General features: G+C 34.9%; 1 protein-coding gene across 2 annotated transcripts in view; it reads right to left on the bottom strand.

The window, feature by feature from the left end:
• The window catches only part of Sm (heterogeneous nuclear ribonucleoprotein L), a 151,356-nt gene that overhangs the window by 44,264 nt on the left and 80,331 nt on the right, over positions 1–26,761 (bottom strand). For both annotated transcript variants that reach the window (XM_083034101.1, XM_083034187.1), the window contains exon 6: positions 5,850–5,913. In XM_083034101.1, coding sequence (XP_082890227.1) covers positions 5,850–5,913 — 64 coding nt within the window. The remainder of the gene's footprint in view (positions 1–5,849; positions 5,914–26,761) is intronic.

The raw sequence follows: 26,761 nt of genomic DNA, 5'->3' as shown, positions 1-26,761 counted from the left end.
GTACGGTATTTGCTAAAATTTATTGACGTATCTCAAAATAAATTTTGTTGTATACATTTCTTAATTACGTTACATAGCGATACATAAAACTTGGTAGTTACGAAAGTGGTGACAGTGACATAATTAAATTTTCTCTCGTTTTATCAACTTCTAGGAAAGAAAGAAAAACTTCGATTCGAAGTAAGTTGAGAAAAAGAAAAATACATTTTATAGATATAGTAAACGAGATGCATTAAAAAGAGAATTTTATAAATTTCTTATGAATGAATGCATTAAGATGACAAAGCAAAATGTTCCTTGTCGAGTGCAGATGTTTCTCTCTCTCGGCAAGTAATATATTTTCGTTTGCGTGTTTGTAGAACTTTCGGAGAAAAGAGAAAAATACACATGACTCTTACAGACCTCAGATCCGCCGGGATTTCAGAATTCAAGTTGAAAAAAAAAAAAAGAAGTGCATATTCAAGAGCGAGGACTTCGAAAAGTAAGAGTAGGCGCTTCCATTGAAAGAAATTTATTAAATAGACTTGTGCGTTTTCTAAGGATTCTCGCTTTTGTATTTCTCCGAAAGTTTCAATCTTCAAGAAACAAAGACGAATGGAATCTTATATCCATTACCACCGAGAAAATGCCTTCGTTTATTTAATCGCGTGCTTCGCGTGCGCGCCGTATAATAAAATCACATCTCACAGCCTCTGCCCACTTTCTCGAAACAAACTTGGCTTTGTAGTCGACGTCGACGTCAACGACGGTCTTTTGTGCGTCGACATTTATACACACCGAGTAGAGAAACGAACGAGCAACCGCAATGATGACGCCGAGCATCGTCGACGTCGTTGATGCTGTCGTCGTCGTCGTTGAATAACGTTGCCAAATCGGAATACCGAATCGGTATTCGCCCCGGCGATGACAGAAAATTGAGTGTAAAACGCGATCGGGGGGATTGATCGCGCGTCCGACCGAACGCTATTTCTGCGTTTATAATTGAGTAGACGGCAGAGGCAGTAAATTAATCGCGAATCTTAATCGCCCGGAGAATAGCAAAGATGGGAGCGTGTCGTTGTTGCACAATATTACGTGTTCTCTCTTAGGTACGCGGTAGATTAAAATAACAAAGATGAGTTAAGTCGGTTTATTTTGAGCTCTGTTGGTCGAGATTGCTTAGTAACGCGATCGCTAATTTATTCCATTTATCGGGAATTGCAGCAATTTGATAAGAAACGATTGTATATCACGGCGATAAAAACGTAATTCTTTCATTCATTTAGACGCTTTGATAGATCATTCAGGTTGAAGATAAAGTACACAGAGAACATTTTCTATTAGATTTTACCCTGAAAATCATGGTAATTTGATTAATATTTATCACAATAAAAATAATAATATCTGTATATTACAATAAAATATTTTTGATTAATTTTACTATGCAGTTTAATAAAATTAATCAAACATGTTTTATATTTTACTGTGATAGATATTATTTTTATCGTGATAAATATTAATCAGAGAAATTCTCATAAAATTCTTTCGTATCATATATTGTTCCACGATTACCATGATTTTCAGAGTAAATTCTAAGAGAAAATTCTGTCAGTGTAGATTCAAGTTTTGATTATATATTCAAGAACTCTATTATCTTTATTGCAAATTAAATTAAAATAGATAATGAAGATGACTACTAAATACATCCCCGTATTGATATTTGATTTAAACTGATTACCTTTCAAAATTTGATTTATAATCTCGATAAATTATTCAACCGGCAACATTTGGATCGATACAAGGTGACGTTCATCTCGAACGAGTAAAAATGGTGCAACCGCTTTTCTTCGCGAAAATACAGGTTGCGGTTGGCAACTAGGCTATATCGCCTATGGACTTAATGAAACTTTCATCCACGAGATGCGGATGCAAGGATGGAAAGGTTAGGCGTACAGCAATCGACCTGACCTATCTCCGATGCAATTAGTTCAGCAGACAGCGTTTGTCGACGCGAATCCCACGGGAATTTCGTAATCGAGTTTCTTCCAGTGATAACAAAATATTTTCTATCGAGAAATTGATCCAGCAATAGTTACCGTATTATTTTATCTCGCCGTTCGGATAAATGTATCGGAAATGCATTTGGTAGGTTATATTTAATTTTTATATTTAATTTTTATATTTAATTTTTACAAATTTATTCTAAAAAAATAATATAAAACACGTTAATGTTATTATATAAAAGAAAATCTTATAATTTTTTGATAGAAAAACTTCTTTTTTTTCTTGCAGAAAAATGGATATGTAATTTTAGCTTAAAATTTATCTCTGATTATTATTAAATTTTAATGTTAAATATGGAGATTTAAAACTAGAGAGAAATATTTTATTTAAATTATATTAAATGAAAAAATTAATATTTTTTTATTAACCGAAAACTTCTTAATATTATTTATATTGATTAATGTAAATTCTTAATATTTATAAATATTAATCTCAAATTAATCTTTACACGCAAAACAATACTTTAACATCACTTAATACTTTTTACAATCATTTGAAATGTTATTGCAATTAAATTTTTTAGTGCTAAGATAGTTTTTTAAATTCTAGATAAAAAAGAGAATTTAAAAGTCTTTTTTTAATATTATAAGGGATTTGCCATAATGAGAGAGGGGTACAGCCAATATAATGAAAAATGTCCTTGACCATTTGGACCAAAAGCTCTTAAGCGAATATCGTCGTTATGTCCGAAAACGATGCCAATTAGCGCGAAAATTCATTCGGAACAAGAATATGGAGATTTCGTGCAGTCGAAAGGGCACGTCGTTGGTTAGCGCCTGTGAGTGACGAAACGTCAAATCACTATAATTGGAGCGGATTCCTTAAGTGTCCCGCATTCGCTTGTCGTTTCACCGAAATTCTGTTTAAGACTTGTACCTGGCACGCGATTTCCGGCAATTGCTTGCCGTTAATTGCTGCTTGCAGCATTATGGAAGTCAATATATACGGATTCAATACGTTAGTTAATTATCGAAATCGCGCAAACTTTCTCTCTTCGTGTTTCAAACAATTATTGTTGGTTTAAATATTGCTTGACGATCTTTTAACATTAATTCCTAAATGCGCAAATTGCATGTATCAGCGATATCAGCAACGTGCCTTAAATCTTTCTCATGTTAATGTTTTACCAAAATGAGAAAAAAAATGAAATATTCCTAGAGATAATCCGCATTAGCAAGAATTTAATTTGTTTTGTTACATTTTTCGCACATACACGCATAGACATACGTGCTTAATTTCTTTAATAAATTTAAATTGATGAATAAATTAGTATAATTAAAATGTTCATATTTGATTTATTAATAAAGCATTAAAATTATTTGTTGTAATTCATAGTAAAGCTCGCATATATTTTGCTAGTATTTGCATAAACAAGGATTAATATATTATAATAAATTAATAAGAATTAATTTATAATATACAGTGTGATTCACGAGGTTTATCGCGCTTCAGGAAGGCACTCTTGAGGTCAAAAGTTCACATTAATATTCTAAATTGAAAATGAAGCTATGATACTCTAAATTCTAAAAGTTAAAAATAAGCGCTTTTATGAATATGAAATAAAATTATTACTAAATATTCAAACAAGTAAAAGTATTTTTGTTATATACCTATGTAGTTATATTTAATAATAATATTATTTCATGTTCATGAAAGTGCTTATTTTTAGCTTAGATAAATTTTCAATTTAGAATCCATGTTAATATGAACTTTTTAACTAAAAAATTATCTCAAGAATACCTTCCTGAAGCACCGGTAAAACCTCTTGAATCATCCTGTATTATAATTAATAAAAATTAATAATATATTATAATATATTATCGCAATACCGAAAAAATTAATCTAAATTAATATAAAACTGTTCTGTACGCGTAATTGTAATTCTGTTTCCTTTTTTTCAATTTCAACGGCAAATTTTTTTCGTTTCTTCAGCGTCCATTCGCGAAAATATAAACCTGCGTCGCTAGATTATCTTAACGTAATTGCCATTTAACGCTCCAATTCGTGCAACGAAACCGCAGCAGCCCGGCGCGAAAGGCGATTATCTCGAAAATGGCGCTAATTCTCCAGGGCGAGTTTCGCGTTCGCACGTGGCGTTAGTAATCTTCATTAACCGCGGTAGAAAGAAATGAGGTAATTAATGTCGCAGGATAACTCGAAATAATTTACGCGTCACGACCAAGCGACGTTCAGCCACTAAAACGGCCAGTCTTTTGCGCGCGCACGAAAGCTACGCTTATATTCGCACCTTTGGCATGCGATTTAATCTTTATGGTTAGTGAACCGTGAATTGCAAGAATAATTCTGCCAGCATGGGTTCCCAATTTCGTTGGAATAATCGGGACGGGAATAGGATTTTTATAGGACACGAATGATTTCAAACATATTAAGTTATTTATAAGACGTTTTGAATATTAAAATAATTAATTTACCGAGATGTATTTTACATTTCGCTCGAAATGATACAATTGCGCGTGATATGAACTCATAATTTCAAAAATATGTTGTCAGTAAGAGATCGTGAATTGATATTCATAATAATGCTTGCTTTATCGCGTGAAATTCATTTAGTATTCTTGTAATATGATACACCTTGACTTCATGTTTATTTTATGATATATCTAAGCTCTCTCTTTGTGCGAGAAATTCGTCGATTCAGAAAATTTATACGTTTCTCGCGTCGGGTGGTCCAAATTATTACGCATTTTCATATTCCTATGATCTCTTGTATTCCAGAGTGAATAGATCTATCGGATTCTGTGGTACGTGAATGTTCGCGACGAATTCATGCGTATGACGGTCGAGCGAATTTCAAGCTCGAGGATCGTTCCTATCGCACCATCATTGTGGTTTCCGGAATCGGGTTTTCATTTTGAAAATTATCAAATTTTGACGGATTTACGTTTATAATGTAATTCGTGGCTCTACAATTCTTCTTCGCGATGAAAATTTGACATAAAAAAAATTTAAAAATTCAATATTTACAAAAAAATATATTGTCGCTGGAAAAAACACTGTGTCATGGCCAATTTCATGATGGCGATGCATATCCTTTTGAAAATATTTATATAAATAATAAAAAAACAAAGATTATTTTCTTTTATGTTTACTTTTAATAAATATATTGTTTTTTTAATATTGTTCAAAAAAGAAAATTTTATTCCAGACATGTGAACGAGAAATGCTATGTTTTGGCAAAACCTTTTTGCACTGTCGTTTAATCCAATTAGGTTTTCTGCATCATGTGCAACGAAACACAGAAACGGTACGAATGGAGAACCGAAATAGGGAAGAAATCGCGATACGCTCAGTATCAGGAACGATCCTCCATGTGCACGTACGCGACGAGAGTCGCCAATTGGATCGAATTTTGCAAAAAGAAGTCGATTGAATATAGTTGGCTTCTTTCTGCGGAATATAATCCAATCGACGATCTCGGTACATGAATCAAGCAAGCCCATTTCCTTCGAATAAATTTAGCATTCATCAATTGTTGCAAAAATTTAAATATATCACAATTTTACTCGCATTAATTTCTACTAAAAAAAAAAGTTAATTGATAGATCGTCTTTATAACAATAAGAATTAAAGCAACATGTTAGACTTGAGACGATATTAAAAAACATTTCGGCGACGTTCGAAATAACGGGCCTGCCCGATTCTACACTTTCATGCTTTCAATTGCTAAGACGCATGTCGAGAGAGACGCGGGGAATGTATGTTATGAAGTTACACGTACATAACACCGATAGAAAGAAATAAAAGAAGAATTGAGGGAGATGAAAGAGAGAAAAAAACGGACTCACCCAGCGTCGGGGTTGTGTAGTCCCAGCTCTCGGCGTCGTTCTTGTAGACGTTGAGCTTTGTCGGCTGGAAAAGATAAGAAACGATATTTACATGCGGTTTGAATCATATGACAGTGAATTGAAATATCATAGTGAATTGATGCACGAATTGCTTTTTTCTGCACGCCAGAGCAGAGAAAATCGGGGAACAATGCGCCCCCCGATTCGAAAAGTGTGAGAAAAAAATGAGATAAATGCTAATTTAATTTTGCTGAATGGAATATTAGTACCTTTTTTTCTGAAAAGGCGATAATTTTACCATTATAGATATTGATCTTTGAGAACTTCATTGGCAAACATTATGTTGCAAATAGATACATCCAGACTGGCGTCGAACATTGTTATCAAAACGGTTTCATATCGAGTTTCGAGTTTCTAGTGAATGCGGTCGAATGAGAAATAGCTAGTTATCCACAATTCAATATCTCAATTTTCAAAGGTACTGTGTAGCGCGTCGAATACAGCAACGAATAATCCGCGCTTGTTCTCAGCCATCTAATGAATACTTCGGGCAAATCTCTCGGGCAGGCAAGATTAATTCGATTAGCTTAAGCGACGTAAATCCCCCAGGTGTTAAATAGAAAGCAACTCTCTCTGAAAAGCCTCCAGTGATTCGCTGTGAAACTCGCAGTTCTCATCGAAACTATAGCATATAATCGTGAACGATCGATCGTTTCGTCAAAAAGTTTTGGCGAGGAAAAAAATTGTCCGTGTGCATGGTCACATTCGGGAGTAGTGGATCATAACCGATCCGTTGTACATGTACACGTAACTATGGGAGCACTTCTAGAGCGCTTTCCACGGCCGTAAAAAACGTCACGCTTCAGACTGAATAACCGCTTCAGTATATCTCGCCGTCGTCTCTCCCGTAATAATAATAATTCTGCGAGTATAAAACCTTGCAGAGAAAGTAAAGTAGCGTAGACAGGAGAGATACGGCGATCCGGCTTAGTCGCGTTTACTAACCGCGTCGAGCGGAAAAAGTAAACGCTCGCCTGCAATAAGTCGTCGCATTCCACCAGGCGGGATCGACTTCATGCATTTGTGCCTTGGCTTTACAAGCCTCGCAATTGCACCTCTTGTCGTCATATAAGGTAACTTAAGATGATAATGCAGCATTACTTAAAGAAAAGCTACATTAAACAAGTTATTCTTCCTCTTCCACGCTTGTTCAGTAAATTCGTTTTCTTATTTTTAACCGTTTTGCATCTCTATCTCAGGATCCAAAATTTCAGATACCCCAAAAACGCGCAAGATTGAGAAAATAAATAATTTCTTAATACATCATTTAATGCAACAAAGAGATAAAAAGCAATGATTATATTGAATAATAAGCTTCGAATATCAACGAAATAAACCAGATGCTCAATAATATCAATGCTTTAAATATTTTTTTCTTTTGTATATAAAGTCTATGTGCTTTTCTAAATTTAATTAACATAAGCTGTACATTACTTTAATTCTCAAGTTCTTAAATTCTTTTTCTTCTTTCATTTTTGAAATTTGGAACAAGGGCAGTTGGTGCCAACTGTAGACTTAGATAAAAACTGAGAAAACTGAGAAGAGGCTGTGTGTGTGTCATGTGTAGTAGAAACATTTGCTCGTATGTCGGAAGATCTAGATCCGGTCCTACTACAAGGACTCATCGTAAAAAGGCGAGATAAAAAGAACCAGATGACATCATCCCGATATAATTGCATTGGATCGCGAGGCGAGAAAGATACGAGATTCTTTCCGAGTTAATTATATTTAAGAGAGCTAAATGCGTAAACACGTTCGTCACACGGTATGCGCGCTAACAATAGTCATGTTTGTTGTCTGAAACTGTTAAGTAACTTTATTTTTGTCGTGGCTCGCTTTCATTAGATACAAAAATGGAAGCTGTAAGTGTAAAAACTCAGTAAAATTGCTTTGTCCAAACTTACAAAAAAATTAAATTAAATTTATCTATATATAAATTATCTAGAATAGACATTTTTAAGTTCCGCACAGTATTTTTCTTCATTTTAAATTAAACTCATGACAGTAATTTTCTTTTTCTCTGTAATTAAGAATAATTTTAGTGCATATTTTCACGTTTACTAACAATTTTTATATATATATAATATAATCTGTGCAAATTTTATTAATTAATCTAATTTAAGAACAAATGCGTTCAATATATTATTTAAAAATCACAGACGTTATAATTAAGTTTTATTCCTGTAAAGAATTTTATTATCCTTATTAAATTCTTATTTTTGGATTATTTTCTATTTTTAAATTACAGACTATTTTTAATTAAATTATCTTGTTTTCAATAATTTTATTGTAAAATATATCCTTATTTCTTGAATTCCATTTCCATTCAATCGATCGGTGAGACTCATTGTCCATGCAATTTCTAGGCAATCCTGCCGCAATTTACAGAGAGTTACAGTTGCACATATATTTTACTGAAAAAGTAGACGATACATGATACACGACAGCTTTCTCTGTACAAAAGAGATAAATATTTTTTCATTTAAATATATACTAACGTAATTTATTATTAATAAAAGATCGCGAGTAACTATTTTTAATGCTATTTTTACGCTGTTTTTATTAAAACTAATCGATGCGGGTGGGATGTGTATATTCGTTTAAATTCGAGGAAAAAACCATTTGCACGTACAAGGATACTCGAAGGCCTGCGTGAGCAACATATTCTCAAAGCTCTCCTTTATGGCACGCTGAAATTTTTAGAAGCTTAGATTGCTAACTTAAGCTATTGAAGTTGCTTTGAAGTCGGTGCGGGAATTATTCAACAGGATACAACCTTGATGTAGCTACTACTACCACTATCTTTTGAGTTTAATCATTTCCTCTATGTGCATGCGATGCAGAAGACTGACCTGCATCCTCTCGCGCCCGGAAGAGCGAAATTAGTTCCTCTTTATTGTGCTGAGGTGAGGTAACGCCGTTTACTTCGCTTAGGTATTAATCGTCCTGACGTTAATCTACGTAGAAAGTAACTTCGTACCTCATTGCGTCACTTGGAAATAGCTGCATGAAATTGTCTAAGCGACTACAAGGTTTTAACGCGTGTAGCGTTAATTTCTGTGGACATTTGTTATGTAAAAAGTTTATGTAAAATAATTTTATGATGAAATCATTTGTAATAAGCATATTTTACTCTAAAAACAACATACATAAATTTTTTTTAGTAGAAAAGATTATATAGAAAATTTATCTATATAGAAAAATATAAAAAGAATTTCTTACTGAATAGTAAAAAAAAATTAATCTCTTAAAGAACATTTCACAAAAAAATATTATTTTACATTTTATTAAATATAAATCTATTTTTTTTTTATATATTGCATAATTTATATTGAAATCTTTTATATTTTTCCACTCTTATATTCTTCTACTCTTGCCGGGCTTATAATAATTCAAAAGAGGAGAATTGAACTCGCTGCGAATATGCAGCAGCAAATGAGGCAGACTTCTGCCACAATTGCAGCTTGGTCGAGAAAATTATTAAAGTCGAAAGATAAGGCGGCGCTATGTAGCTGAATAATTCAAGCAACTCGAAAACGCTAATTTCGCTGGCAGGAGAGAAGAGCTCGCCTCGTCGGAGCATCTCATTTCGTCCGACGACGGACGAGCCTCTTCTTATTGGATTTCGGACGTTGAGTTAAGTATTCAGAACTGCAGGCGAATTAGTGCAGCTAGTGCCGATTTAGAAGGTTGCTACTGCAACAGGCCGTTCGCGAACGTGCCGCGAGAAATAATAACTCTCCAAGAGTTCTGCTTTCTATATAAATTATATCGGAATGAAAATAATAATGAGAATATACATATATGGAAATGTATAAAAATGAATAAAACACATGGCGAAAGAGATATATGTATACAGCGGCATTTACATAGGATTATTTGTTGAGCTTAGTTCGAAAATCTAGTTAGTATATTACTTTTGTTTCGAGCTTTGTAACAACTTTCAGTCGTCCTTGCAGCTTTCGAGATCGGGAAATGGGAAAATGTAAAACTGCAACTAGTTGTAGGTTGCGGTGACGCGAAAAAGCTTTTTCGAATCAAGGGATATATCTCCCCCGCGAATCTATATAAGCTACCGTGTACTGAGTTATTTAGCTGACCTGTATACAGGATATTCTACAGAGTGCCTATTCATCTTAATGATAGCTTAGTTAATCAATACGTGTCGACAAAATATATCGGTGCACTAACAGTTTTTCAAGTTACAAATGATAATTTAGCAAATTAAACTGATAGCATATATTGCAATTCAATATATCTTATCGTGTTCTTAAATATAAAGGAACTTCAATATTTTTTCATAATTATAATTAAAATTTTAAAAGAGATTTTATTTTGGATCTGAGAGCTACATCAAAATTTCCTTCCATATTTCTATCATGAAAAGGTCTAGGACAGTCTACAGCTTACTGTACTAAATTATGAGATATGCCACTTAAGGCTCCTGGGTGCTCACCGCGGCCATATTGGATTGTGACGTCAGAAGCGAGAAAACACACGCTGAAAATTCTTAGATGCCATTTTTTAATGAAAAGATATTTCAATTAAACAGCACTTCAGATGGCTTTAGCACACTCTTAAAAAACCCCGAAAACTATTTTCCCTTTATAATCAATCAACAGCTGTAAAATGATCGAGATATCAGACTTTGACATGCGGAATGACTGCGCATGTGCAAAGACCAGACGGACTGGGCTTCATAATATTACATTTTACAGCTGTTGATTGATTATAAAGGGGAAAGGATAGTTTTCGGGGTTTTTTAAGAGTGTGCTAAAGCAGCCATCTGAAGTGCTGTTTCATCGAAATATATTTTTATTTCGAAATGGCATCTAAGAAATTTTAGCGTGTGTTTTCTCGCCTCTGACGTCACGATTTCGACATGGTCGACAGGAGCCTTAAAGGATTTAAAATTTCAACTTTGTGTAACGCTGTAAAATATCCGAGGAATAGTGACATATATATAATGCTAAGCATTATGAGATTAAATAGGAAAAATTGTATAAGCTGACGGAGGCGAATATAAATTGTATCAGAATTTTAATCTAATTTTTTAAAGAAGCGAAATCACAGAGAAAAAGAGAAGAGACAGAGGGAGAAGTTTTTCATCTTAAATTATGTACGTCGGGTGTCACAACAGCGTTATAGAATAAATAATAAATTTCTTAATTATACATTTCTCTCTTTCTCTTTCTTTCTTCTTTTCTCTCTAAAAGAAATTCTTTTAACCTAAAATCGTCGAATAACACATTCCAAAATCTGGCAAGTTTTTCTTGCTGCAACTTATGGAATGGCGCCGTTGGCCGTATTCATACCGCGGAACGGAAAACGTGAAAAGCATGGGCCATTGTTTCGCACTGAACGTCGCTCTCATAACGAGCCAACCGAACACTTATTGATCTGCGAATCAGACGGCGCGTTACTGATTTATGATCGTCTCGGTAAGAGCAAAAACGATATCGCTCCGATACTTTCGCGCTGTGTGTATCATAACTGTGTGCTTTTAATTCTTTTTTAATAAACCGAAAACATTTACGGCGAAAATGTGTAGAAATAAAAATTCCTTTGAAAAAAACTCTTAAAACTTCAAAAATCTTAATAAAAATATTAAGAGTTTCTATGTATGACTGATTACCAAAAATGCGTTGATGGAAAATGTTGATCTCGTTTGGAAATATTCATAATGTAGCGAAGAATACTAGAAAACTAGAAAAGATTGCGGATAAAAATATCTATTTTTAGAATCTTGGAAATCTTGGAAATATTTTAGAAATATCGCAAAGATATATCTATTCAGAAGCTCTCTTGGGAATATCTAACAATTTATAGCATGTTGCATATATGGAAAGTATGCATATTAGGCAAAAAGAACATACGTGCACACATATTTTTCTTCATAACTACATATTTCACAGATTGAAATCTAAAAACACTTATTCAAAGCATATAAACATTACGTTCTATTTTCACTATCTGAAAGATAGAATATTTGAACTTGTTCAGCCGTGCCTCTTTCTATATCGAGTGCTCGATTATACAGCAAAATCAATATATTATCGAAATCAATGAATCGTTATATAATTGCAGGTGAATAGAAGGAATTCGTGATTTTGCCGAATGTAAAGAAAAATGATATCGCGCCAAATGTGTAAACCGCTCTGCAGAGAAGACTCATAAGTGTAATCTGCCTCGAGTTTCGCAGTCATGCGCGTTGAAGAACATAAAACAACTCGCGCGAGTTGAACGCCAAACGAATGCGGGATCTCGCCATCATAAAACTCCGACAGTTTCCCTCTCAGCATTTACGATCTTTCCTTATGTTATCGTTTCTTTCCTTCTTTTTCATTTTTTTTTTCTCTCCCTTCGCGTTCCTACGGGAAAACGCACTCAACGATAGTAAAACGGGGCGAGTAATTAATGCCACGACTAACGCGATATTTCACTTAAATTATAATTTTTTCTCACTCAATTTTTTTTTTTAATTTCGCTAAATTTAATTTCTCCTAACATTTGACCCTGAGCTCTACGCGAAATATTAAAAGATTCGCGTCATGCGTTCTCTCTTGGAACTTTAAGCGTATATCTGTAGCACAGTTAGTTGTGCAAAAAATAGATTACGATGTGTATATGATAATACCAAATAAAAGATCAAAGCACGTGCAAATATACAGAATAAATAATGAAGAAAAATTCTACGCGCGGGTGAAACAAATGTGGTTGATTTCATAAACATCGCACCGGGAGAGAATTGTTTATTATAAACCCTTCCGATGGGCAGGCGCCGTTATTTGCACGCGATAAAATGTCTAAGCCATGTGCCCATCATTCGAGCTTCGACAGCTTGGCAGACTTGACGAACGGCAGGTATATAAAATTCGCTTCCGATATCGCGTACCGATGAGCTTTTATCTCTCCCTCGTGAGCTACTTCGATGGAAAAAGCCGTGTAAATGGAAGAAAGAGAGGGAGAATGGAAACACACGAGCTGCTGCCTCTTTTGTTTCGCGAGTAAACTTTTTTGCGACGAGTGTATGAAAGTTTTTTCTTTTCTCTAGCCGATGTACCGTCATCGATGTCGAAAGTTTGTTCGCGGTTAAACGGGTAATAATCTGTTAGAACGAGGATCGTGTAACTGGCAGCACATTTATTTCAAACCATTTTATATAGTTCGTTTCGATTATGTGTTGCGTGAAAGTTTTTTTTTTTTTTTTTTTTTTTAAGTGAAACACGAGAGAAGTAAAAAATATTAAAGATTGTAATCAATGTTTCGATATACACACCCACACAAAATTCTCTCTTTATTTTTTTCACATTTTTATATTAGGCAAACATGAGAATAAAATCATTATTTGATTAATCGACCAAAAATATCAGATATACAAAAATAAAAGAGAACTCTTATCGACGTCGAATGTATTAAAGTTTAGTGTGCCTGTGGTTATTATACGTACATAAAGATAAGGTATCGTGCCTTTAATCTGGCAACGCGTAATATAAAGCCGCCTGTGGATTTGGTTTTAAATGTGCAATTGATTTAAACTGCAATTATAGCGCAACTTGTAATTGTAAACTCGCTCCACGTATAGGGATTATGCTCGAGCTCTATTTCTGATTCAGAGTCGTAAATATAGCACGCGTCACATATTTCTCGCAGCGAGAACGTACGATTTAACGTCTAATTTCAGTTGTCAGCATTGCCAAAGCCCGACGCGACACGCGAAAAAGAAATTTATGCTCAGTATTCACGCCTCAAATATCTTCGACACTCGCGCGTACATCATATCTACTTATTTTCGTACTTAAATATTTACTAGAGCGTAAATCTTTGTCAATTTTTAAATTGTCTATCTGTCAGAGATGCATAGAGATCTAAAAGATACATTTGAAATAAAAAAAATGAGGTTCTGTCTTTTAATATATCACACTTGAAATTAAATCTGTGCGAAATCATTCATTTTTGCTTCTGATTCAAAAATTAATTAAGGTGTCTCGACATTTCTCCTATTGAGAAACAAATAATTTCATATTAATTCGAAAAATAAACTCGTGTGTCATTAAGAGTTATTGGTAACGTTCAACTTTTTAATTTAATAATACTATCGATACAAATGTATTTAATTTAATAATACTATAAATATAAATTTGCTTTGCTCGATATAAAAACAGACTTTGGCAATTTTAAGACACCTTCCCCTTTTTCGCTCCAATTCACGGAGATCGCGCTGTCAGTCCTGTCGAATTTGTCACGTCCTCAGCCAACTCTCGTATCGGCCAGCGTTCGCGATGCACTTTTGAGCGTCGCGCGGTGACTCACGTCAACTCGTGATTCAATGCCACGCGTAAATCCGCGAAAATTAAGTTTGCCCACGTGGAAACGCGCGCAACTCTCCGGAATCTGTTGAAATCGCGGCCAGATTTATTTCAACGCGTCCCTCGTCGCCGTCAATCGTCATATCCTCGTCATCGTGTATGATCAATGAACGAAGCCGGTTGTATATACTAAACGCGCGTGAATCAAGTTGATATCGCTGTTTTTAGCCCACTCACGATGTATGCGTAAAATAATTTCACGCGTATTTGCATAAAATATCGTCTTGTTTTTTTTTTTATAATTGTTTTATTAATAAAACGATCCAAATAACTTCAAATGTGAAGATTTAAGTCAGTAGTGAAAAATGTTTTCGCAACGCGTGCCAAGTTTTCACTGATGAGTCAAGATGACTCCCTTGAGCTTCGGTCGAAGATTACATTATATGGATTGTTTATTTGCCAAATGATGTAAGAGGCTTTGCTGTACATTTCGTTAATCTATATACTGTACATGCTCTCGAATACAAAAAAGTTATGGCATGCGAGAAGTATTTATTTCGATATATAGATAAGCAATGCAATTTCGATGCAGATATACAACTTCGATCGAATAAACATAATCAGCGATATTTTATTTCGATATCGATACTTGCTAGAAACTGGTATTTACATATTCGATCAATAAAAAAAAAAAAAAAAAAGAGGGAGAGAGAGTTTAAAAACCATTGCATGTACATATGTATTTTAAAAGCTGTAGGAAGTTTAACACCCACGCAAATGCTAAAATATTCTAAGCTATTTATATGTATATCTGCTGTTGCAGATTAAATACATGTTTTACAAAACAATATTAATTGCTCGTATTAATCTCATGTCTCGCATTGATGCCTGAAACTGCTTATGTCGAAACTGTGGAATGCGATTTATTGTTGAAAGCAGTATCGCCATAAACGGTACGCGGGCTGCGTTATTTCAGTTAACGGCTTGCGAATTAGCGGCCCCCGCATTAATTACTACAATTTCTGGTCATTCCCCGTGGCGATATTGCTACGTAATACGTTACGTCAATATTGCGTGTTCGTATTGCTTGTTCCTTCGCTCATTATAATGAACCAGTGAGACAGATCTGATCCGCATAACTAATGAATTCTTAAAATTTGCATATCATAGAATAACAAAATCTTGAAATAAAGTTATACACACTTAATCATAGTGTGTTTTGAGGAAACTTAAGATTGTAAAATAAATATTCTAATTAACGATTAACAATCACATTTTACGATAGTTATGACAATAGCTAAATTCTATCTTATTTTATATATATTTTCTGTTTTTTAATTTTAAATTTTATATATAAATATCTTAAAACTAAGATAAATAATCATTATATTGCATTGTCGTAATAAAATAATTGACAATAGAAAAGTAAAGACTGAATATTACACTTTAATAGCAAAAGATAAAAATAATAATTCTTTCTAAAACAATTTTCAAAATTGCTAAAATAAAATTGATGTCTATATAAAAAAATTCACCTTTAAAATAAGAGAGTAGAAAGAATAAATTTCTGTATCGCTTTATTAATTCCACGCTAGTCGTGCGTGGGTTTATTTTGCATGGAATTTCTTTCGCCTACATATTTTTAATTTAATCTAATTGTTTGTAGATAAATGTGCACTCGTGTGAGACTGTTGCATCATATACGGCATGTGTAAATATTCATATACATTTATTTATAAGAACGTAGGATGTAGATAATGCAAATGTGTATGTAAATGCCTATGTGTTTAGCATAGATCCGTAAAGAGGAGCGACGTCTTTGTCTTGTATGCTATCTCCATTTATGCAGCGTCGCAAAATTTCATAAGGTCTGCCAGATTTGGCAATGATGACTCATGACAATCGCTTAAATTTCGTCGGAAAAACTGAAAGTTATCTCGCCCACACTCTCGCTTTCTTTCTCTCTTCCTCCCCCCCCCCCCCTCTCTCTATGCATCTCGAAAAATGTAAGCTAAAAATTCCGAATAATACAAAGTTTCACTAATTTCTCGATAATACATGGTAATTCAAGATTGAACCATTTCAGCTATATAATCGAATTAAAGAGACATCATTTTAATGATAATATAACCATAGGATTGTTTAACATTAGGAATTTATGAAGTTGACTGCAGAAATCACGAGCGCAATGTATGTATAGTATAAAATTATACAATATTATAAAATATTTTAATATTTCAATTAAAACACATGAAGGTGCTAAAATATAATTAATCCATAATATCTACGCATTGATTTATGAGTATATATCGTTATTATATCATTAATATTGATATTTTTCAAAGTTTAAATTTTCGTTTTTCCCCGGAAATTTGAATATCCTGGCTACTCCACTTAATCCGATTACAAACTTGAAAATAACGATCGCTGCCGCTGCATTGCCAATATAGAATTTCAACGATCTGACTTGTTGAACTAGCTTTTAAATAAACCACCACTCTATCTGGCTATCTAATTACAAATGTTAACTCGTGAAAACGTCAATGTACCGCGTCGTTGCATCGCGCATATACAGCGGCATTCCAAAGCTCTGATTTGTGGCAAACTGTCAGATGATAGCTACGGCCGCACTGCATTAATCACGATGTTGAGGTGATGCCAAACTCAGAGGGAGACAAGCAGAAGGCTCCGTAAACAAGGGTTTTTAGAGAACAAATATAAACCGCTTAAGAGTGACCCCGTCAATTGACTTTACATTGCGTATCGTTTTTACTAAAATGCGAAATTAAGCGAAATTGCTATTATATGCATCATGCATCCTATCCGCCATGGTATATATATATATGCATTTTTTTTGCAATTTAATTAAGTTCCTGAGTATTATATCCTGAGATTTACATATCGTCAAAATAGAAAGGCAGGTGCGATAGATAATGCGCGGTCCCTATTTTATGTTGCAAAACATCAGTAGTTTAAACCGTTTTAAAACTATCGCCAATGTTCGTTAGCATCATTATAATGCGAATTTACGATCACACTAACTAAACTAACTAAACTATCTCTGCCATTACTATCATCAGAATTTATGCTACGTAACTTTTCAGAGACATTTATGAGATATATAAACGAATTTGCGTTTGTATCGGCGATCATGTCTCGCGATAATTTATACTAGCAAAAGGTTGGAAGACTCTTCTCTCTTCGAAATAATCGAGAAAGAGTACATTGCCCACTTCTGTAATAATATAAGCATATACCTTCTGGTCTTCTTCCAGATTATATGCCGACTGCTGTCAACATAAATTGTCGAGAAAGTCTTTTTTCCTTTATTTATTATATAATAAAGAAATGTATTGTATAATAGCTCTTTAATTTGAATCTTGATAAACTTATACATATATGCAAGATATTTTCATATTACTCCATTGACACACTTTCATCTAGAGTTACCAATTTAGAGTCAAGTTCTTTGTCTAATGAAAATTTTAAGACCTTTCTTCAGTTTCTAAATTTTCCGATTTTAAAACTTATTAACTTTACGTAAAGTTCTGATAACTTCGTTAACGAAGGAGGAGATGAGAGACGCTATTCATACAGACAGAAGCACACGTAACCGAAGCAAATTCTTCGGAGCAGACTCTTCGAAGGTAAGAGAAGAATATGCTAACGAAGCACGTCGTGCTTCGAACAACGTCTATTTCTGAAACAAGCGCGGAACATGATGATGCGGGAGCGAAGGAACCGATGTTTGCTCGCGAAGACTTCATCGACGCGCATTTACGGAGCACTTTTAGGTCGCGACTATCCTGAACAGTTCTTCCTCGTCTCTCGCTTACTTTGACGTCGCGTCTGCAAATAAAATCACCCCTCTTCCCTCCGACGAATAACCCGAAGCACCAATTACGACGAGGACTGTAACTCGAGTGCATTCGTCGTAATTGCTATAAAAACTCGCCTCGTCAAAACGTTCCGTTGTCACGAATGCTGTAATCTCGCGGCTGCAATCTCTCGTTGTAAGCACTATGATGAAAATACATCGATAACTCTTATTCCCATCGTTCGCCCCCAGAGATTGTTCAATAAAGATTTAATTAACCGATTGCTATCCAGGAAATATTTTTCGTGACGTTAACTACCTCAAGTTAAACGGATACGATTATTCGAGTTTAACGCGGAACAAATTGATTTGGCAGCAGAAGAGTCGTATCAAGTAATCAGATAAGTTTTTGTAGCTGTACGTCATTGATAATTCTCTCGTTACACCTATCAGCCATACGTAATTCGATTTTTAAGTATTGTTCGATTTAAATTACAAATTACAAAGCTCAAACAAATATCACCCACACGTTCGAATTCTATTAGAATCACGCGTTCTTCTTGCTTCCTCTTCCGACAAAAGACATAAAGCCACCACTTTTTTTCCTATAAACATAAGTGGGTTGCTCGGATGAAACGGTTCAAAGAAAGATATAGACGGAGCAAGGAGGACCCGACAAGATTTATGGATCGTTAACGAATTTTAGTGATCTACCGAACATTTTCAGCCACGTCTAGCACGCTGTGACGTTAAGTGTCTGGCGATACAACAACAATTCTACTCTACTTTGTGTATCGTCGAATAAATTTTCTCAAAATTTCAAAATTAATAGTGACAGATAATGACAATTTCAAATTAAAATGTGCGTCGAGAGAGGAATGTCATATTTACAGTATTTTTTAGTAAAAAATTATATACGATATATTTAATCGATCCTATAATTGAAAGAAATTTTTATTTACGATAGTAACAATTTTTACAAGTTATTTTATTATTCCACATCTTTTACAAGTTCTTATTTTTTTATATTGTTGATATTATAGTTCTTTTAAAAACAAAGTATTTTAGTGAGCGAAACATAAAAGCTGTTTTAGATGTAAACTGTGTTTTATCTGCTGAATATAACGCTTTAGAAAAGTTATTCTGAAAAGTTTAGTATCGCATCTCTGCAGCCTTCCATCTTTTGTGTTTCAAAATTCAAGTTAAAACTATCTACTTCAATAATACATTTAAATAAATTTAAGACAAGTGGTTTTGATTCTATTAAAAAATATACACGCGCTAAACTTGAAACGTACGTTTTAACGCAATATATATTAGTAACGCTCTAATAACATTAACGTCACATAAATTGTAGTATTCCACAATTACGTAACGTAGCACAGTTTGGATATTTTATATTGCAAATCGCGATAATGTATTCTCCATGACGAAATGACAAGAGGGTTGAAGTACACATCTTTTTACGCGAGGGAATAGCGGTTTTCGTCGCGAACAGTTTCTTGCCCTTCTAAACCTGAGCGGAATATCTCAAAGATGCATCTTACGGCGCGACGTTTCTGCGCTAAAGCACGTTCCAGCCGGTCATGAACGACGGCATATCTTGTGGGGCAATGAAATTTACTGCGTCGATCTTTCCACAATGTTTGTGGTACTAGCATGCGGTGGCACATGCGGTGTGTAGAAATTAAAGAGTCGCGACACCTTGTGAATTATAAAAATGCGCGATATAAGAAATCCACAGTGCATATATGTATGCAGGAGAAATACATAAACGAGACTTTAATAAATCGTAAATTTATCTAACGTTTCGCAACAGGGTTATACTGCAAGAGACCGGAAATTAGCGTGACGCGGAAAATTAATGATTCCCCGCGCCTATTATTCCAAAATATATCATTTCGGGACGCTCGCTTCGCGCGTGTGTATCGCGATTTAGCAGGGGATATTAATTGTCACGGAATCAACCGGAAATTGAAACGCGGCGTGTTTCAGCGACGCGATGGGAATCATTTATAATTGTTCTACAGCATGCTTTATTTATAGGCCATGTCCGCGACAAAGGTAGTTTGGACTTTTTTTATGCGTCCCGTGTCGCCTCTCGAAATGGAAAATTGACGAAGTCGATATATTTATTAATGTATAACGGTGTTACATCGATGTAACATAGAATATTTTCGTCTAACCTTGGAATCAATTTCTTACGTATTTTTCATTCTTTATGTCGATATTGCAATATTATGCAATACCATAGAGATAACAATTTTCAATCATGAAAGATATATTTTAAATGGAAAAAATAGGATTCTTCTTTAGGATATTAAAAATTAAATTAATTTTGACGCATTTGGTTTCCTGGCAATAAAATTTTATATTTCGATTAATTGGACCTTGACAGAAACTATTCTTTCGTCAATCGTAATTTCTCAAGCTGAGAGTATGTCTGATAAAAACTTTGACGAGGCAGCAGCCGTTTAAGGAAAATCATCGTGACTCTAGCGAATCGCAGTAGCTGAAGAAAATTAATTAGCAACATCATCGATAGAAATCGATGACGGAATCTTCGTTAGCGCCATTGTAAATGCAATGTAGGTTAATCACTTTGCGAAACTTGCCCCGCGAAACGTTGCTTCCCGACGTCACCTTTATCGCCACTAGTTGCTGGCGAAATTCAATTCGCGTCCGTCTATCATGTCGGTCTTGTAGCGGTCTTTTTTTTTTCCTTTTGTTTATTCTGGCGCGATGCCGTGAAGAGTTTCACGCTCGGGGTCGCCGATGGGCCGTTCGATTTCTCGGACTTTCCCGCGAGAATCGCAGAGAACGGGGCAATAAAATCGCTTTAAACCCTCGACGGGACTATCCGGGCCGACCCCGATTCATCCCGTCGCACCGGTGCGGTCGGTCCGGTTCCGTCAAATTGACTCTCCGAGCGTATCTACTTTGAATCGTCCGACGAGTCCCACCTGGAAAACACGAACGTTCCACCTTCCTACGCGCACCGACCTCGATAATTGCGTTTCTCGTTGTCCGAGGTAATAAAAATTGTACGACATCGTCTAACGAAATGTGCGCCAATACCACGCGACGAATATTGCCAGTTGATTAACTAGATTGCCACTCTAGACTCGACTATTATCCGTCACATTTTTACTTTTCAAAATGCCTGTTTTATCTCAATTAATCGATAATTGAATTAACCGCTTTGTGAATCAATAAAATATCGAATAAAATTTTTAAAAATATATATATATTGCGTTTTTAAAATATATTAAGTTAAATAAAAAATATTCATAGTTTTCAGGCTCACAAATATTATTGTACACAATAAGATAAAAATTTTATTTGATATTTATTTATTATATTTGAGAGATAGATAAATCTTTCTATATATTTTCTCTTGTCATTTCTGACATATACAATTATAATAAATTATAATAAATTATAATTTCTTTAATATATTTCCTGTATAAAATGTAAATGTTTATAATTACAAGTTTTAATTATTCTTAAATTGTATCTAATAAGTTTGAATCAAATTTCTTGTGGATGAAAGATCAAGATGATAAGTACTGAATGCTACGTAATAGAAGAAATAAAATAAGCTATAATAATCTCGTGAGTTAAACGTGAGTGATGAAAAATTCGGGCTGAGAAATCCTGAAAGGGGGATCAGACGCGGAAGTGTGCTTACCTCTCGCGATCGCCTACGCGGAAATCTTTACAATACGAAAGAACAGGCTTTTCCCTTTTTTGTTTCTCTCTTTACTCTCGCCAAGAGATTTGTTATCGTGCAGCTCGACTTCGATCAAGGGCGTGTCTAATGCCACTGTGCATCGATCCGAGAAAAGAGAGAGCGAGATTATTTTCTGCCGATCCTTACATAATGCGACTCCACCCTCTCTACGAGCGTTACGGACTGATTTGCATGCTTGCATAACGTGCCCGATTACCGATTGCCGCGAAAACGCATGAAATTAAGAGACTCGATGTGTCAGCGAAAATTTATCGTGAGAAGATACACAGTAATATATGCATCGATTGTATTTTCTGCAAAACGAATGAATAGCATAGTTCTATATATCTAAAGAATAAAATAGAAACACACACATTTCGAAAACATTAATAATGCCGGTTGATATTGTTAACTAAATATTGTTAACCAAAAGTGTTTCTTTTTTTGGAATAAAATATGAATATTTTATAATCAATTTATGTTAAAGCAGAGCATAAAGTTCGTAAACAAAATTTTATGTTTTTGCATAAGCCTCGTCAAATATTAACTCCGAAGATTATAAATGTCTTTGACCGGCTCAGAGACTTAAATGTTTGGCAAACAGTTTACCGTGAGATCCAGAAAAAAATTCTTTACTTCTTATAATTTCTTTTTGCAAATAAATATTTTAAGATTCAAACTCCTCAACGCTCTTAAAGCGTTGCATCATATTATCTCGTGTATCTCTTTAATATTCAATAATCATAAGATGACATTATTATTTTTATTTAATTATTCTTTATTAATTTTATCATTGTCGATACTTTAATCTTAAAGCTGTCAATATCAATCTCTTGTTAAGTAAAAGCGTAATAAAACGAAGAAAAAAAATATCCTGAGAAATATCATGAAAAAAATTCAGAGTTCTTGATATTCGTTTCTAAACTGCAAGCTAGTATCGATATAAATAATTCCGAGTTATAACGAGAAATAAGGCGCATAGAATAACGTGCTTCTTTCAGTGACGGATTAAATTCAGGATTAAGTCTTTGCTCGACTCGAAAAACACGTCGGTGAACTTCGCATCGAATTTATAGCAAAGTCGGAGGACCAATCAACGCCGGTAGTGCGAAAATCGTTCGACAGATGTAGGTCAATCTGGAAATAGCGAAATCTCCGCCGATGAGATCCATTGTCGTGTCGATTAACACGCCAACGACCACTCCGTGTTCGGTGATCTCGAACCACTTTGCTCGCATCGCGTCGCGAACTTTCGTTGCTCAGTAATAGCGCCTTGAGCCAAGAACGGAAGATTACGACGCTGTCTTCGGAAAAGCTGTCTATCAACTAATCCCGTAAAATATATGTGAAAAGAGAACAAAGCCTTCGTGACAGACGAGAATAAAACTCTAATCCTTTTTATCTTTTCATAAGATGTGCACTTAAAACAAAAAAAAAAAACCTCCTCTAATCTCTCTCGAATATTTTATTAATTTATGTTTATTTCACATTAACAGTGACTTTCCAGTTATACTCGCCTTAATTGCATTTATATTTCACTTGTGTTTATATATCGTTATGTAAATGTTTAACTGTACATAGAGGTTTTCTTTGTACATAATAAATTTATTTACAATATGATATGAGAAATACGACGAGAAATTATATTGGAGTTACGGTAGCATTTAAATATCTTACTCTTTATATCTATATGTTTTCGCAATGAAATTCCAACGGTGATTAAAAAAAAAAAAAAAAAGATAGAGACCTTGTCTGAAAATACATGAACGCGGCGGCTGATTCGTATAAACGGTCTATCCGTCGTAAGTATCGCGAATTAATCGGTGGCAAATGAAGTGTATAAGACTGGCTGCGCGTCGGTCCGGCTTCGTTTCTGTCATATCAACGTCACGTGTCTGAAATACTCCGTCTATATCCGTCACTGGCCGACACCAAGCAGCTCGCATCAAGTATAACAGCATTCGCGTTTACGTATATCTGTATGTGTATAACCCCAGGGCTGTCTCAATTTCTGGAATACTCAGGATCGTTCTCAGTAAACAGTTCGTCAGTGCTAACTAAAGCTTGATTGATGGTTCTCTGTCTTTTTCTCGGGGAAGAGAAATAAAAAGTGTCAGTTGAAACCTTGGACAATTTCAACCGATGTATTTATGAAGAGAACAGCTTTAACGGGGAGATTTTGCCTGAACAAATGTTTTGCTTGCAAGCTTCCTAATACGCGATTCGAGCCTCGCCCGTCTTTTCATGTTCCGTTTGTAGTTATAAAATTTACACATTTACGTCGACATGTTGTTGATCTGCGGAAACCCCTAAGTATCTTAAAGACGGCCCTGTCAGCACACGGTGTACGACCGACTTCCGTGTGAGATCGTGTGGGTGGGTGGATGAACGGCGCAACACATGCAGGGAGTCCTGCTATCGTCTGAGATGCACCAGAATTCCCGTTATTAATTCTGTACCGGAATCTCCCGTTGCTATAAATAACGAATTCTTCAAACCTCTAGTGGCACAAACTGGCAAGCTGAATAGATAGATACGGTTCTTCACGCAGGATGGTCAATAATCGACGAATTGAGAAATGTGAGCAGATAAATATAAGTACGAGAGAAACTTTAGACTTTCGTCGTTCTTTCAAACTGACGCAATTTTAAACGCACAATGTTCTCACAGAATTTCGGACAAACTTATTAGTATAGTGACTAAACCGGAAGTTATTTTTGGTAACTTCACAAATAAGATAGTTACGTATAGCTAGAAGAACGTTATGTAATATAAACAAAATAGTAAACAAAAATTATAAAAGTAGTATAAATAAATTTATATTTTAAAAGTTAAATCTCTCGCTTCTTTTCTCTTGTCGCGCAACGATAAGGAAACGATCGCATAAGTTATCTGCGGCACAGATAAGAATCTCGACCGACAAAATTCCCATAAACACGGAATCCGTTTTATTCTAGTCACACAGTACGCTATCATGGCTCCCCTCGAATCGATACAATCTTCTTTGCGGATTTCTTATGTAACGGGATATCTCTCTTGTACAGAGAACCGAATGGAAAGAAAGGTCGCAGGGTTTAATGGGATGTTTCAAGTGAATGGAGATTAAAGATGCCGGACCGAAACGTGACGCGTGATTCCCCGAGGAACTTTTTAGGTAGAGAAAGAGAGTATCAAAGGCAATTCGTCACACGATCTTGTACTTTTTTCAAAACATTTTTATCATTTACTTAGGACGGCGGTGATCGTCCACAAGATTAACAATTGAGTCGATGAACTTTGGAATTAAACAGAAAAGCTATTCAATAAAAACTACAAAGTACGTGTATGATTGTGCCACGTCGATAAAGTTACCGAAAATTTATAGAAATATTAAATCTTGATAGAAAAATATTGGTAATGTTCTATTTCGAAAGAAAAATATATACCTAGTATATTTCATTCTGTATCTTCTTTAAAATTCGATATATCTAAACATATTATTGTGGAAAATATTTCGAAACATATAGGGTATATATATTAAAAGAGAATTGTATTTAATATAAATAATTGATAGCTAATTGAAAATGACTAGAACTTCGGAGAGCTTATGTGTTATAAATAATGATGTCGATGTATAAAAAAATAGAAAAAAAATATTAATTACATACACGATGGAATAACAGTGTTTGAAACTCACGAAAGTGTGTGAAACACACGATACGATCGTAAAATCTGTCAGTGTAACATTGTAACATTGCGAAAACCAGTTCAGAGTTCAGAAACTTTTATACCCACTCTCGTCAAATTTGAAGAAACTCGATATCGCCTAGCCGGATCACTCGGCTCGTATACCGAAAGGCCTTTGGCGGAAGCAAAAGAAAATTAGATTTCCCGTGTATTGAGGCAAATGTTGAAGTAATGTGGAAAGAGAACTATGAATGCAATCTATATATTCAATCGGTAAGAGACTGAAAATGCGTGTGCATTCGACGATGATTTCGGAGCAAATCATTTTCATCGATTTTGGTTAAAAGTAAAACGACATTCACGACAATGTCGACATTTCGCAGAAAATAAAAAAAAAATAGAAAAATTGAATATTCCTATCAATGCGAAGACACTCTTTACTTTCAACTTACAATTCTCACAGCTCTTATCTTTGAATTCTCAATCCTGGTCTTTCAATCCGCACAATTCTGAAGTCTAAATCTCGAAAATCCTCAATCTTCAGCTCTGAATTCTAAACCCTTAACTTTCAAACTAAACTTGCAAGCGTGAGTTCTCTTTCTGAATTCTTAATCGCGGAATGGTGATAAGTTTCAGTTACATTACAAATTTGCAATTTATATATATTATTAAATCGCAAACAAATATTGCAAATAATAATAAATGCATATAGAGAAGAAATAATAATGTCACGTTGAAGGACAACTGTAACTGACGGCTAACAGAGATGTAAAATGGAAGGAGTTACACGGTCGAGCCGCGGTGTTGCATAATGCCGACGGAACAAGCGGCGCAGGCCCATTCGTTATTTCAATTGCTTGACGTCAATCCTGTCAGGAGCACGTGCAGCTTCCGCAAACGGCGGATATACGGTGGTTTTGGGCCGTTCTGTGTTCGCGTGTTTCTGTAGGATTCGCGCGCAAAGTCGTCGGAAAATTCCGGCGGAAACATGCACGAGGGTCGATCGTAGGATAACCTCGAGCTTCGGCTTCCGTTAAGCTCATTATCTCAAATACTTGTTCCCCGACTACGTCGGGCATTAATAAAGTTCCTAATATGCGAGAGAGAGAGAGAGAGAAAGCAAAATGGAGAATTGACATTGTCAGAGACACACGAGCGGAACATGTTCCGTCTTACGGCGATATACTATGGATTATCTTCTCACCGAATTACAGTAGCGGAATTATCGGATATGTCAAATTATTACGCTACTCGATCAATCAATATTGCTGCCACTAGAAATTATTTATGCGTATATGCGTTCATTTATATGTAAATTAATTTTTCA

Source organism: Prenolepis imparis, unplaced genomic scaffold (assembly GCF_030444845.1).
Source record: "Prenolepis imparis isolate NDT839.2.m4 unplaced genomic scaffold, iyPreImpa1.0 SCAF_1, whole genome shotgun sequence".
NCBI lineage: Eukaryota > Metazoa > Arthropoda > Insecta > Hymenoptera > Formicidae > Prenolepis > Prenolepis imparis.
The sequence above is the reverse complement of the archived record's forward strand: the minus strand, read 5'-3'. Positions and strand labels throughout refer to the sequence as shown.